This window comes from Armigeres subalbatus, chromosome 2 (assembly GCF_024139115.2).
Source record: "Armigeres subalbatus isolate Guangzhou_Male chromosome 2, GZ_Asu_2, whole genome shotgun sequence".
Lineage (NCBI taxonomy): Eukaryota > Metazoa > Arthropoda > Insecta > Diptera > Culicidae > Armigeres > Armigeres subalbatus.
In genome coordinates, this window is record NC_085140.1 from 116863756 (window position 1) to 116877803 (window position 14048).

Below are 14048 nucleotides of genomic sequence, written 5' to 3' on the forward strand. Positions count from 1 at the left end.
TATTTCTTATTTGAAATTGGCCAGATCGGACTATGGGATCGAGAGTTAAGGCCAAAATACAAATTCATACGAAAATATTGCGTAAGAAATGTCACTCATTTTTCAGGCACTTATTCTCAACCGATTTGCTCGCAACAAATTGCATTCGACGCAAAATCCTTTCCCATTATTTCCTATTAAAAATTGGACAGGTCGGACTATGGGATTGGAAGTTATGACCAAAATACCTTTTTTCATAAAAATCACAAAAAATGTCACCTATTTTTCGGACACCTAACCTTAACCGATTCACACGAAACAAGTTGCATTCGACGCAGAATCCTGTCCCATTGTTTCCTATTGAAAATTGGCTAGATCGGACTATGGGATCGGAAGATATGGCCGAAACACCATTTTAGCCTTTTTATACGAAAAGGCTGTATGTTCGCTCAAAAACCAAACTTTTACAGAAGGCCTGAGACCCATAGTGTTATATACCAATCGATTCAGCTAGACGAACTGAGATGATGTCTCTGTCTCTCCCACTTCATACGGGAGTTTGGCAGAAAGACGGTCATGAGATTTATATCATAACAAATATTGCCCTCCGCTCGCGTGATGGGAATGACATTTTCGTTTTCTTTTTGTGTAGTCGGAGCTTCAGTTCAACTAACATCCAAAAGTGATATCCTTAAAATATATGACTGGGTGAAATAAAACAGGGTTATGTACGTCAAAAGATTGGAAAAGGAAACAAAATGTCGAAATTCTTATTAGCATATTGTAGATCAAGCTGAAAACCGAACCGAGGTCTCGCGAAATCGCATTTCCGGATGTTGCAACTTCATCGCGAGTAGTGCGCAACTGTGCCATAGTCGGGCACCACTCGCGATGCAGTTGCGACATCCGGAAATGGGACAAAATATGATTTTCGGTTTTCAACTGGATCTACAATATCTTTACCATAAATAATCTGATTTTCATAGAACGGACAAAGAAATTTGTCTTTTTTACTCCTAGCCACTAGCTCATCTTTTTTCAAGCACACACATTTTACGAAGGTCGAGAAAGGCACCATCACCGCTAGGTGGATTAATCTGGGTTTTTTTTTCCTGTTCGGGTGTGCCACTGCGACCAATTATTAGATCTATTGTAGCGTTACCCGTATCCTTAGTGTTTAAGTGCATGTCGAATTACTCCAGTGCTATTGAGAAGCAATGCAGTATCGGTTTCGATACAGTTGTTGTTTTGTTTTCTCAAGACCACCATGACAAGGTCCAGCTATTTAGACCAGAGCTTAAAATATTCATCTTCATGAAGCAACTTCGATCCGAATTTTGACAAACATCGCATGAATATTCAAAACATAGAATGACATAGTCAGACGACTACTCCACGAACTCATTCATTCGACTGTCACTGAGTGTGCTTACTATGTGCAGAAAAAACATAATTAGCATTGTTTATGTTGATGTTTACCGTTGAAAGTGCCTCGCGGATGAAAATCGGATTCAGTCCTGTGTGATAAATCACTTTACTCATTTAAAACGTGTTCAGATTTCAGATAATTTATCAATTTGTAAAATGTGCATAAATATTCAATGACTAATATTCAACTGAATATTGACAATCCAGAGCCGACTATGAATGTGTCGGAAGTGAACTGACAAATGAAGAAAAATGGACTTCACCAAAAATGTTCGATTATTTTACACTCTGATTTAGACCCTTCATAGAGAGCAATCCCATTGAAGGCGCGCCCCTTATCAATACACAGAAAGAAAAATCGTTAATAAAATTAAGAAAACCGTTGGTTAAAATAAAAAGTTTCGTTGGTTCTTTTTCGTAGAGAGTTGTGTATGTTTGAAATAAAAGTGCGCCAACTTTTACGGCAACCATGCTTTAAAAGCTGCGTATCACTCTGAAATTAAAAGTTTGAATACTCATACCAAAACTGTTGAACTGTCAAATCTAAATGTTCACACTGTGAAAAATATGAGTGGTATATTTATTTTCAATCCCAAATTAATTATTCATTATCCCAAAAAGTACGTCCTAAGCCCCATCGATTAACCCTTTTCTTCCAAATAAAATTATGTCTTAATGTTTTTTTTTCTTTTTATTGCTGTAATAAATTATTCCGGAGATTATTCCAGTATTTTATACTTAAATGTGGCCGCTTCACCAGAACAATGTAGGCAATCATCGGAGTGTGCATCGTAGTCGTCAACATGCACCATTTTTCCGGTTTTTTTTTCGACCTCCGAAATACAAAGATTATCTGGAAACAGAAAACAGAAATCTTATACCATGATATGCAAAAATTTCGGCCAGCGAAAGTAGCGCCTTTGTTTGTTTGTTTTCGTCATTGAAACACCGGAGTTAAGCGTTTTGGCTGGCTGGAATTAGTACCGCGACACCGGTACCAATTTCTTTCTACGGATCCCTTTTATGTTCATGTTTTACCTTACCTTTTGCTGGCTCCGAGAGATGAGCAATGCCGTGCCTGATGGTCTGACATTTCTGCGGCGTATTATGGGCTGGTCAGCAAGCCTGAAATCCAAATGGGACATTTGTGAGGCACTTTTGCTAACTGTTAGCACTCGGCACCACCAGTTTTCCGCAATCGCCAACACCGGACTCTTGTTCTACGGTCCTGCGGTCACTCTTGTTTGCTTCGGTTGGAAAACATATTTTTGTTTTGTTATTGTACGCTAAGCGAATGAGAGGAAAGGATATGCAAATCAACTAAATATCGATGTTTAGAGCGCACTGTGACTGACACTGAATCAATTAATGGTCAAAAATAATTTTAATCGATGGAAATATATATTTTCTTGTGAAATAAGTTTTTTTTATTTTTTTTAAATAAGTAGCATTTTTAATCCGAATGTATTGATATTTTAACAACAAATTAATAATTTATTAGCTAACTATCTAAATAAATGAGCTGGTTTGTGTAGAGGATTAGCATAACAATAAAATAAAACGAAAATAACTGTACCTTGACTTACCGTTTGCTTATTTACGTACAGACCTATACAGACTAGATAGAAGTAATGAAAAAGAATCGAACGAACTAGAGACAAAAAAAAAGTATGAAAAATTGACATTTTCTCCGATTGCTGTGATTCGGGTAAATATGGTTTTAGCATTGAGCGTCCTTGACTTTTGAATGGAACAGAATGGAAAAGAAATTATGTGTAGGGTTGATGTCCCAGATGAGCTTTTGACGTAAAAGGTAAAATAAATCACTAAGGAAAGGGACAATAGTGTGCGAAGTAATTCTATATACAGATACATTATTTTAATTGTATGTGTGTGCGCAGGATGAGTTTGAGCTGAAAATAAGTTGTGTTCTTCTACAAATTGATCTTGAAAATTAGACCAATACAAAGGTAAATCATCCGATCGGGATTAAAATATGAAAGAGTGAGTGAGAAAGGAGGTAGAGAGAGTTGATGAATTGAGTACGTGAGCACATCATCGTCATTCAGAAATCTAGTTTTGGAGCGTACAGTCGATTTCTCCTAATCTTCGGAATTTGAAAAATGGACGGTGAAAATTTGGATATTTACCACAATGGCGCTACAAATGCTCCCAAAGGGTAAGTATTAAAACGCAGTAATGTAATCATGGATCGAAGAAAGTTATTAATAAAAGGGTTGTGTGCCGCCATTTTGGTTTGGTGGACTTTTCCTAGCAGGTCAGCAAAAAAAACAAAATGGAGATATAGTATTATAGTTTAACCTAGTGGTACAGTTACCAAAGGCTCAAATCAATAAAGATTTTCCCTGATGGTGGTAAGTAGGCTGGGATAATTTTCTCAGTAGGCTTACTATGACACAGGTCGAAATTAATAAATAATAGATTTTCCCTGATGGTAGTAAGTAGGCTGGGATAGACTTTCCAGTAGGCTTACTATGACACAGGTCGAAAAAAATGAGAAATCTTAATGCTCCCTGATGGTGGTAAGTAGGCTGGTATAATTTACCAGTAGGCTTACTATGTCACAGGCAAAACAAAAAAAATGAAAAAAATGTATTTTCCCTGATGGTAGTAAGTAGGCTGGAATAGATTTTCCAGTAGGCTTACTATGACACAGGTCGAAAAAAAATGAGAAAAATTGATGCTCCCTGATGGTAGTAAGTAGGCTGGAATAGATTTTCCAGTAGGCTTACTATGACACAGGTCAAAATAATAAAAAAAAAAGAAAAATAAACCTTGATGTTTTCTGATAATGGTAAGTAGATTGGTACAATTTACCAATAGGCTTACTAGGACACAGATCGAACAAAACGGAAGAATAGAGATTTTTTTTCCAAATGGTAATCTGTAGATTGGGTTTATTTCCTAACATGTGTAGTATGCCTAGTGGTATTAAATAGGCTAGAAAGAATTTTCTAGAATACAGTTAGCCAAATATAAAAAGAAAATAGAAACCAAATGGCCAATTACTCCAACGAAAATATATGTTTTCTATTTTAAGGAAAAAAGCTGTACAAAACACAGCGAGCGGAGAATCGACTTCAATGACAACCGCCGTTGCGAGCAAGAAGATGAAGAAGAAGGATATGGCCCGCAAAATCAAAGAATTCGACGCAATGGCAAACGAGCTGGAGGCAGAAAAGCTGCGTTCGGATGAGCTTCGACGAGAACTGGAACGTATTCGAATGCAAAAGGAGCCGCTCGAAGATGCCGGTAGTTCTGCGCCGGCCACTGATATTGAAAATCAAAGCGTAAGTGACTATAGCGCAAACTTCCGACCACACAGCACTCGGAAAGACAAATCATCTTTGGAGGAGTCCCGGTTCATGTCGTCGATCAACCAATTATCTATCTCGTCGGTGAATATCCCTGAATGCATGCCAACAGGAGAAGAGGGAGAAATACATCGACATGCATTTGAGCAGTGGAAAGATTTATTGGAAGACTCCTTGAAACTGGCTGGAATATCTGATGAAGCTACACAGTTTATGATCTTCAAGGTGAAAGCAGGGAGACGTTTGCTGGACATTTACAAAAATGCCAAATCAGATGAGAATGCACCTGATTTCGGATCCACTCCATTCTCAAATGCGATGTACCGACTGAAAAATTTCTTCGGCTCCGGTTCGGACACTATGTTCCAGCGACGAAAGCTATCACTCATGTTTCAGAAATCGAGTGAATCTGATTCGGCCTACATAACACGGGTTGGAACGACTGCACGGTTGTGCGAGTTTGGCGAGGATAGAGAATCGGAGGCAATATTGGGAACGGTTGCAGACCATGCTCGAACTAAGGAGGTCCGTACAGCTGCTCTTAAAATTTTACACCGCAAAGGATCCTTTACGGACCTCATCGATAAGGTGCGTGAAATCGAGTGCATAAGGCTGAGCGAACAGTTCTTCAAGGAAAGACAGGAACCAAAGGAGCCGGCAAGCATAGCGCCGGTTAGTGCAGACTTCCCACATCATGCTCAGCAATACAGAAGGCAGAACTTCAATGCTTCCGTTCTACGTCAACGTGGTTTAACTCGTGGATACCCAATGCGTCAAACATCACGGAGGCGTGTCTCCAATAACATCAGAACCCCGTTTGTTCATCAAGGCAACCAAAGAGCGCAAGGCACCAGGTGCTGGAGGTGTACCAGTGTTTTCCATGATGCCGCCATGTGCCATGCTATTAGCAAAATTTGCAGGAGCTGCGGACGCAAGGGTCACATACAAATTGCTTGTGAGTCAACATATCATACGGGTACTAAACGGGAATCTGAGTATGACACAGCCACATCCGAGGCACCTCCGCGCAAAATTGCCGCAATCCAGAAAGAAGATTGTGATGATGTTCCTGTTGAAAAAGTAAGTGATGAGAACGAGAATTAAGTTTGTGTGTGAAGCCTTCTAATACTTGAAGTTTAGACCATTTAATTTACTCTTCGAAAAGTTTCATTTTTGTCATTTTGTTATTCATAGCTTTGAGTTTACAAAAAATGTTTAATTTATATAATTTGCATAAATATTCAGGAAAATAAACTAAAAATGGAATAATAAAATGTAAAGTTAAGATATAAAAATGATGACATTTACCCTACAAGAGAATTCTTTCGACAGGTACATGCTGTTGCATCGATGAAACAAGAGAAGACTAGAGAGGTTGCAACGATTAAAGAAATAAAAGATGAAGGAATCATTGAGGCTACCGTTGCAGGCATGCCATGCAAGTTCCTTATTGACTCTGGAGCACAGGTCAATACGCTCACGGAAGGACTATATCGCATGATAACCTCGGATTCCAGATATCGTAGCGGGATTTATAACGTACAGCCGAAAGCAGACCGTTCACTAAAAGCATACGCTTCAGTGGGCGAAATAGAAGTTCTGGCAACGTTCGAGGCATATCTGTTTATTTCAAACGACAGACCGATATTCCTTGAGAAATTCTACGTCGTTCGAGAGCTTAGATCACTTCTGAGTCGGTCAACAGCGACACGATATAGTGTACTACTTTTGGGTGTGAAGGTACCGATAAGCAATGAACGAAATTCTACAGTATCTTTTCTTACGGGTGAAATAGCTACGATAGATACGAGTGAAATTTTTCCAAAATTCAATATTCCCCCAGTGAAAATATCCTATAATACATCTAAGCCACCATGCCGAAACATCTATCTAAATATTCCCCAAGCAGTTAGACCGCTAGTAGAAGAACGACTCCAGCAACTAGCAAACGCTGATATAATCGAAAAAGTAACAGACGATATGGACACATCGTTCTGCTCGTCCATGATAGTAGTACCCAAAGGAAAACATGACATTCGTCTCGTCATTGACCTTAGAGGACCTAACCAGTACATTCACCGGACACCGTTCAGCATGCCCACGTTGGAAAGTATTGTTGCCAATCTGAACGGAGCCAAATGGTTCTCGACGATTGATTTGAGTAATGCTTTCTTCCACGTGGAGCTCGATACTGAATCCCGCCATCTGACGAATTTTTTTACCGAGTTCGGGATGTTCCGTTGTGTGCGGCTACCGTTTGGTCTATGCAACGCTCCGGATTTGTTTCAGGAGATCTTACAAAGAAAGATACTAGGTGGATGTAAAGGTTGCAAAAACTATCTCGATGATGTGCTGGTTTATGGACAAACAAAAGTAGAACATGACGAGAATCTAGCTGTGGTACTTGCTCGACTGAAGGAACATAACGTAAAATTGAATGAATCCAAATGCGTATTTGGAAGTCAATCAGTCGATTTTCTTGGGTTTGTTCTTACACCGGAAGGCTGGCAAATTGACGACGAAAAGTTGACAGCTCTACAATCGTTCCGAAAACCAGAGAATTGCAGTGAAGTAAAAAGTTTTCTTGGATTGGTGACGTTCATTGACCGATTCATCATAAACAGAGCAGATAAGACGGAAAATCTTAGAGCGTTAGCTAATGCTAATCACTTCTACTGGACTGGACAAGAAGAACAAGAGTTTCGGTATCTTCAGGAAGCTGCACTTAACACTATAAAGACACTTGGATACTATAGTCCAACAGACGCTATAGAATTGTACGTAGACGCTTCTCCTATTGGTCTCGGTGCGGTTTTGGTGCAGTTCAACGAAGCTGGCGTACCGAGAGTTATTACGTAATGCTTCAAAGTCGTTAACTCCCACCGAGAAGAAATACCCACATGCACATAAAGAAGCATTGGCCGTCGTCTGGGGCGTAGAACGATTCGCTTCCTACCTTTTGAGTAGAACCTTCATCATAAGAACCGATGCGGAAGCAAACGAGTACATTTTTGGGTCCAAATTTCGTATCGGCAGACGAGCCATCGCTAGGGCAGACGCATGGGCCCTCCGGCTACAACCATATGACTTTAAGATGAAAAGAATTCCAGGGCAGTCAAACGTAGCAGATGCCTTATCAAGATTAATAAAGCAATCAAAAAAAGCAATTCCCTTCGAAGAGGATGACGAAAACCATTTCTTGTTTTCGATTGACACAGGTACTGTTGAAATAGTTCACTATTTATACAAACTGAACTAAATATTTTTTTATTAGGTTCCTTGGATGTAACATGGGAAGAAATTGAAGTCGACTCCGAGAACGACGAGGAGCTTAAATTACTACACGATGCTATCGAGCTTGATCAATGGCCTCCAGAGCTCCGTAAATTCGAAGCACAAAAGAAACACCTACACTCGCTTGGATTCTTAATATTCAAAGATAATCGAGCCATTCTGCTGAATTCGTTAAGGCAACGTGTTATGCATACGGCACACGGTGGCCACATTGGGGAAATTGCGATGAAGCGAACCCTGAGAGATTATTTTTGGTGGCCAAGGATGTCATCAGACGTGGAGCGATTTGTTAAAAACTGTGATACATGTTTGCGTCTATCACGGAAGAATCCTCCTGTTCCCCTGAGCAGTAGAGATTTGCCGGAAGGGCCATGGCAGATACTACAGATCGATTTTCTCAGTATTCCCGGTTTTGGCTCAGGTGAATTTTTGGTGATTGTTGACACCTATTCCCGCTATTTGTCTGTAATCGAAATGAAGCACATGGATGCCAATAGTACGAACTCTGCTCTTTGCGAAGTATTCAAACTCTGGGGGTGCCCATTGATACTACAGAGCGATAATGGACCACCTTTCCAAGGAACTACATTCATTAAGTTTTGGGAAGACAAAGGCGTTAAAGTGCGCAAGTCGATTCCACTTAGTCCACAGTCAAATGGGGCTGTGGAACGACAGAACCAAGGAATAACGAAAGCACTGGCAGCATCTAAGATTGATGGGCAGAACTGGAGACGCGCACTTCAATTGTACACACATAATCATAACAATTTGGTTCCACATTCCAGACTAATGGTAACACCTTTCGAACTTATGTGTGGATGGAAGTTTCGTGGTCATTTTCCGTGTCTCTGGGAAAGCTCAAGTAAGCAGCTGGATCGTACGGACGTACGTGAAAAAGACGCTGAAACGAAATTAAGAAGCAAACAGGATGCAGATTTAGCTCGCGGTGCGAAACAGTCTGTGATAAAAATTGGAGATACGGTTCTACTGGCTCAGCAAAAGAGGTCCAAAACAGATCCAATCTTCTCACAGGAACACTACAAGGTCGTGGCGAGAGATGGTCCCAAAGTTGTTGTGATGAGCCGGAATGGTATACAATACGCTCGCAATGTGCAGGACATCAAAAAAGTTCCTTGGTCGACAAACGAGTCTTCAGTCGGGGACGATTTTCGCGGCAATTCCAGTTGTGCGGCACTTCCAGATGTTGACGATGAAGGAGATTTAAATGGTGGCACGGATATCGGTGATCCAGATGCATCCGTTTCGGATAGTGTTTTGGATCCACACACTTCGCCGCATAAACAACTCCGCCGTCGAGACACCCTCAAGCGGCCAGGCAGATTCGATGACAAATTTGTTTATATGGTGTTCCAGTAGACGGTGATCTCAATCACTATTAGAGTAGAGGAAGGAAGAAATGTAGAGGATTAGCATAACAATAAAATAAAACGAAAATAACTGTACCTTGACTTACCGTTTGCTTATTTACGTACAGACCTATACAGACTAGATAGAAGTAATGAAAAAGAATCGAACGAACTAGAGACAAAACAAAGTATGAAAAATTGACATTTTCTCCGATTGCTGTGATTCGGGTAAATATGGTTTTAGCATTGAGCGTCCTTGACTTTTGAATGGAACAGAATGGAAAAGAAATTATGTGTAGGGTTGATGTCCCAGATGAGCTTTTGACGTAAAAGGTAAAATAAATCACTAAGGAAAGGGACAATAGTGTGCGAAGTAATTCTATATACAGATACATTATTTTAATTGTATGTGTGTGCGCAGGATGAGTTTGAGCTGAAAATAAGTTGTGTTCTTCTACAAATTGATCTTGAAAATTAGACCAATACAAAGGTAAATCATCCGATCGGGATTAAAATATGAAAGAGTGAGTGAGAAAGGAGGTAGAGAGAGTTGATGAATTGAGTACGTGAGCACATCATCGTCATTCAGAAATCTAGTTTTGGAGCGTACAGTCGATTTCTCCTAATCTTCGGAATTTGAAAAATGGACGGTGAAAATTTGGATATTTACCACAGTTTGGTTTTTAACCACTTCATGTATTCCATAGTGGAACTGAGAGGAGCACTGAGTATTTTTTTAATTTTCTCTTTTTGCTCAATGGTTTATCGGTGATTGATTTGACACTTCTACAATGTTCAGGTTGAAAGGAAGAACTTTTAAATATAAATAAGGAACAACAAAAAAACAACTTTTAAATGAAAAAATAACTTTTACTAAGACCAGATTCATTTTCATTTTCAAGAAAATAATGTACTTTTCAAGGAGAAAGTACAAAACTTTCTTTAAAACCATGTTTGTTTTTTGTGTGTAGGAAACCAATTCTTTCTTGAGAAAACAGAACCGTAATACTGTTTTTGGCCATGCATCGGAGCCCTAGCCACATCCTTGTCTTGCCTCTAGAATATCACCAGTGAAACTCTTAAAAACCCGGGATTTAGCTCTGTCTACAAGACCATTTCAAGCAAGAGAATTTGTTCAGTAATAAGAACTTCCGTGTCTTCCTCTCACTACCATTGTTCACCAGTTCAAGAAGAGTTAGTACGTATTTAAACCCCTAACTCGATTTTTCCAGCAGTCAGTTCAGCCTAGGACCGGATACCGAGGTTTTTTAACTAATTGCTTGAAAAGTTGTTTCCGCTGCATACAGTTTAGCCTCAAACAAAAGGAATTCGAGTCTTTCAACTGTCTGCAAGGTAACATTAATTATGTTTTATTTTTGAGACTGCTGTTGGTAGCGAGGACTAAATACGATGAATCCTTAATTACCACAACTTATTGCCCTAGCTAGAAAAATGGATTAGGCTAGGGCTCTGTTTGGTAGATCTTACACCGCAACACACTACGTCAAAGTGATCTACCGTGTTACGGGATATCCGCAACCGTTAATTCAAATGTATTTCAACTTGGGACCGCGTTTGGAAATCGATTGGAGATGGCGCAAGGATTATAAGGTTTTACACCAAACAAACATAACCTCAAAAACTTAATCGAATGAATTCAATTTTTCCTTAAGTACTGCCGCAATCAGTTGAGTAGATGGCAGTAGTGGGCCAACGTATATCAATTCAAAAGTTTACACAGGATTTTCAATAAAATTTGTTCTAGCTTCAATGTCTGTTATCTGTGCTTTAGCCAAGCAAGCCTTTGGCACAGCAGAGTGCGATTGAATTCGCATTCTATACCGTCAATAGAGGTAATAAACTATAGAGGACGATTGTCGCTGCGGTTCCCTTTGTTATCGTCCCCAAACATGTTGGGTACCTATCTGTCAAAACGTTCTGATTTTTCCTTTGTTGACATTTGGTGCCGTATTCTCGCCAGCAAAAGATGTTTCGCCAGTGACGACAGCGACAAGCGTCCTCTATAGTTTATTACCTCTATTATACCGTCCCGCCCAGACAGTTACTGGGGGGCATGGAGTGCGATCCTCTCGTTTAATAAACAATGTGCACTCGCTTGGCTGTGGATATACAATAGTAAAGCGCATGTGGAGATTGGACAAATCAAGCATCCGAAAGATATTCAATTTGCAAAAAGAGAGCTAACCGCGGTGGAGGTTGGTACTCGGATTCTGATGGCTTTTCCGCAAACGTGACCTTTAAGTGGTCTTGTTGTGTAGGGGTTATCACGCCTATCTAGAGAGTAGGAGGTTGAGGGTTCGAGTCCCTCCAAGACACGTGGATTCTTTTTCGCAAATTTCATATCAATTTGTCCATTTCGAAACATATGCTGTGCATATGCACAGCCAAGATATTTAACAAAAAAATGGTTTTCGTACGGCCGAGTTGCCGAATAATATGCAATTAATAATACCAAATAGTTTTTCGTGAAAAGTTTCTACTGTTGAGAAAACCCGCGTTAGATGTCTTTCGCTATACAAACTTCAGGTGGTTAACTCTTGCCGGCTATTTTTACATATACGTTAGCGCCTGGACACGGCGGTTTTTTTTTCTTCCTAAACAATGGAGGGGGAATCTGCTCAACAGACATCCTGAGTTGACCAGGAAGTGCGGGGTTAGGGATCACCGAGGGAGGCAGGACTACATTCCCGACCCGCTAAACCGTTTCCATTGCCGCCAAGCCAATAGTCCCTTCGGTACAACCAGAAAGTAATGCTTCAAAGGGGGGCCAGTGCACAACGCACCCTCGAGGTTAGCTGCGTGTCCTTGCAGCATCGAACATCGTAACTCGCTTTTTAGAAGAACACCATGGTATCGTGCCAGCGCGTTGCCGGCTTTCCAGGTGGCCTTACCACGCCCTATGTCCTCGGAAGGTGGGCAGGGTCGACTTCGCGCCTGCTTCCCTCTGCACGACTGGTATCAAGAATGATGATGCCGCGTGCACCCCAAATTGACCTTTCTACGATAGGGCCTATTCGCCAGCACACAGCGGCGCGGTGCCTACGCCTGCCCCAGCCTTGACGAGGACCCCTTTCCGTCCTCGGGCTCGGAACCCGCCTGGTTGACCAACGCCGCGAAAGCGACGATACCATGTTGTTCTTCGCGCGGCCACTTGTTCGCTAAAAGGATCGAGTTCGACCACAGAGCATGACCACCGGTATGACCCATGAAGCCGACTCCGATCCCTTGGACCACCTCTTATTTGCGCCTGAGCTAGCCATCCTTGAGTCCACGCGCCACCTTCTGTGTAGCTCCGAGACGATTTGGGCGATAGCCGATAAAACGGCGTTCCAGCCAACTTCATCTTTACACATCCTCCGAACGAGGTTGTCCGGGATAATGTCCAGACCACATGTGGCAAGCATGTGGTCACGCATTGCGCGAAAACGTGAGCACACGAACAACACGTGTTCCGCCGTTTCCTCTAAACCTGCGCACACCAAACCCTCGGGCGAGGCCGAGCAAGCCAGCTGCGTTACCCGCATTTTGATTTTGCAGCACGCAACACTTACGTACCTGACCCCCAATTTCATGGAAAACTATTTTTTCAAAATGATGGTTCTCAGCAGTCTTGCATCGCAATTTGGTTCTGTTTTCTGCAATCGATCACAAAATTCCTATAGTTTTTGGGACATTGGTCATCGTTTGGAAAATGGCCATGGTTCCGGAGATATTGATGGGAGTACTGGGGTAACCTCCCATCCCGGAAAAATGGCCACTTCCTGATCAAGCCGGAAACATGACTTGCGACGTGTCAAACTTCATGGTTTTTCAAAGAAGTTCATAAGAATGTGTTCTGAGGACATTCGGTCCATCTGACCCCATTCCGGCACACCCTGGGTTGCTGGTTCCCTGGAAAAGTGGCCACTTTTGACCAATTCTGAAACCTGGCATGCGACATGTCAAACTTCATGATTTCCTAAGAAAAGTTCATAGGAATGTGTTCTGAAGACATTGGGTCCATCTGGCCACATTCCGGCACACCCTGGGTTGCTGGTTCCCTGAGGGGAGTGATCACTATTTAACAATTCTGAAACCTGGCTTGCGACGTGTCGAACTTCATAATTTTGCAAATCAAGTTCATAGGAATGTGTTATGAGCGCATTCGGTCCATCTGACCCCATTCCGGCACACCCTGGGTTGCTGGTTCCCTGGGGAAGTGGCCTTTTTTACCAGTTCTGAAACCTGGCTTGCGACGTATTAAACTTCATGATTTTGCAAAAGAAGTTCATTGTAATGTGTTCTGAGGGCGTTTGGTCCGTCTGGCCACATTCCGCCACACCCTGGGTCGCTGGTTCCCTGGGGGAAGTGGCCACTTTGATCAGTTCCGAAACCTGGCTTTCGACGTATCAAACTTCATGATTTTGCAAAAGAAATTCATAGGAATGTGTTCTGAGGGCATTTGGGCCATCTGGCCACATTCCGGCACATCCTGGGTTGCTGGTTCCCTGATGGAAGTGGCCACTTTTTTAACAGTTCTGAAACCTGGCTTGCGACGTATCAAACTTCATGATTTTGCAAAAAAAAGTTCATAGGAATGTGTTCTGAGGGCATTCGGACCATCTGGCCACATTCCGGAACACCC

The 14048-nt window shown here is 41.5% G+C and overlaps 2 protein-coding genes and 1 long non-coding RNA gene across 3 annotated transcripts; 2 read left to right on the top strand and 1 right to left on the bottom strand.

Annotated features, from left to right (window-relative positions):
• Positions 1–2083: 2083 nt before the first annotated feature.
• LOC134215004 (uncharacterized) lies at positions 2084–2707 on the bottom strand. The gene is made up of 2 exons (XR_009979994.1): positions 2451–2707; positions 2084–2260 (listed from the first exon to the last, which is right to left on the bottom strand). It is a non-coding gene; the product is annotated as an uncharacterized LOC134215004 (long non-coding RNA).
• A 529-nt stretch (positions 2708–3236) lies between these two features.
• LOC134215005 (uncharacterized) lies at positions 3237–5980 on the top strand. Its single transcript, XM_062694270.1, has 2 exons — positions 3237–3586; positions 4469–5980. The coding sequence occupies exons 1-2, from the start codon at positions 3531–3533 to the stop codon at positions 5844–5846; spliced, it is 1434 nt and encodes a 477-aa protein (XP_062550254.1). The 5' UTR covers positions 3237–3530; the 3' UTR covers positions 5847–5980.
• Positions 5981–6722: 742 nt separating this feature from the next.
• LOC134209178 (uncharacterized protein K02A2.6-like) lies at positions 6723–9413 on the top strand. The gene is made up of 3 exons (XM_062685162.1): positions 6723–7597; positions 7779–7960; positions 8017–9413. Exons 1-3 carry the CDS (start codon positions 6723–6725, stop codon positions 9411–9413), a joined length of 2454 nt encoding a protein of 817 aa, XP_062541146.1.
• Positions 9414–14048: the final 4635 nt, after the last annotated feature.

Excerpts from the sequence above, each read along its gene's own strand:
- LOC134215005 (XM_062694270.1), top strand. The coding sequence starts at position 3,531 with ATGGACGGTGAAAATTTGGATATTTACCACAATGGCGCTACAAATGCT. Across the intron at positions 3,587-4,468 it reads GCTACAAATGCTCCCAAAGG|GAAAAAAGCTGTACAAAACA; the intron begins GTAAGTATTAAA and ends TTCTATTTTAAG.
- LOC134209178 (XM_062685162.1), top strand. The coding sequence starts at position 6,723 with ATGGACACATCGTTCTGCTCGTCCATGATAGTAGTACCCAAAGGAAAA. Across the intron at positions 7,598-7,778 it reads GGCGTACCGAGAGTTATTAC|ACGAGCCATCGCTAGGGCAG; the intron begins GTAATGCTTCAA and ends TCGTATCGGCAG. Across the intron at positions 7,961-8,016 it reads CTTGTTTTCGATTGACACAG|GTTCCTTGGATGTAACATGG; the intron begins GTACTGTTGAAA and ends TTTTTTTATTAG.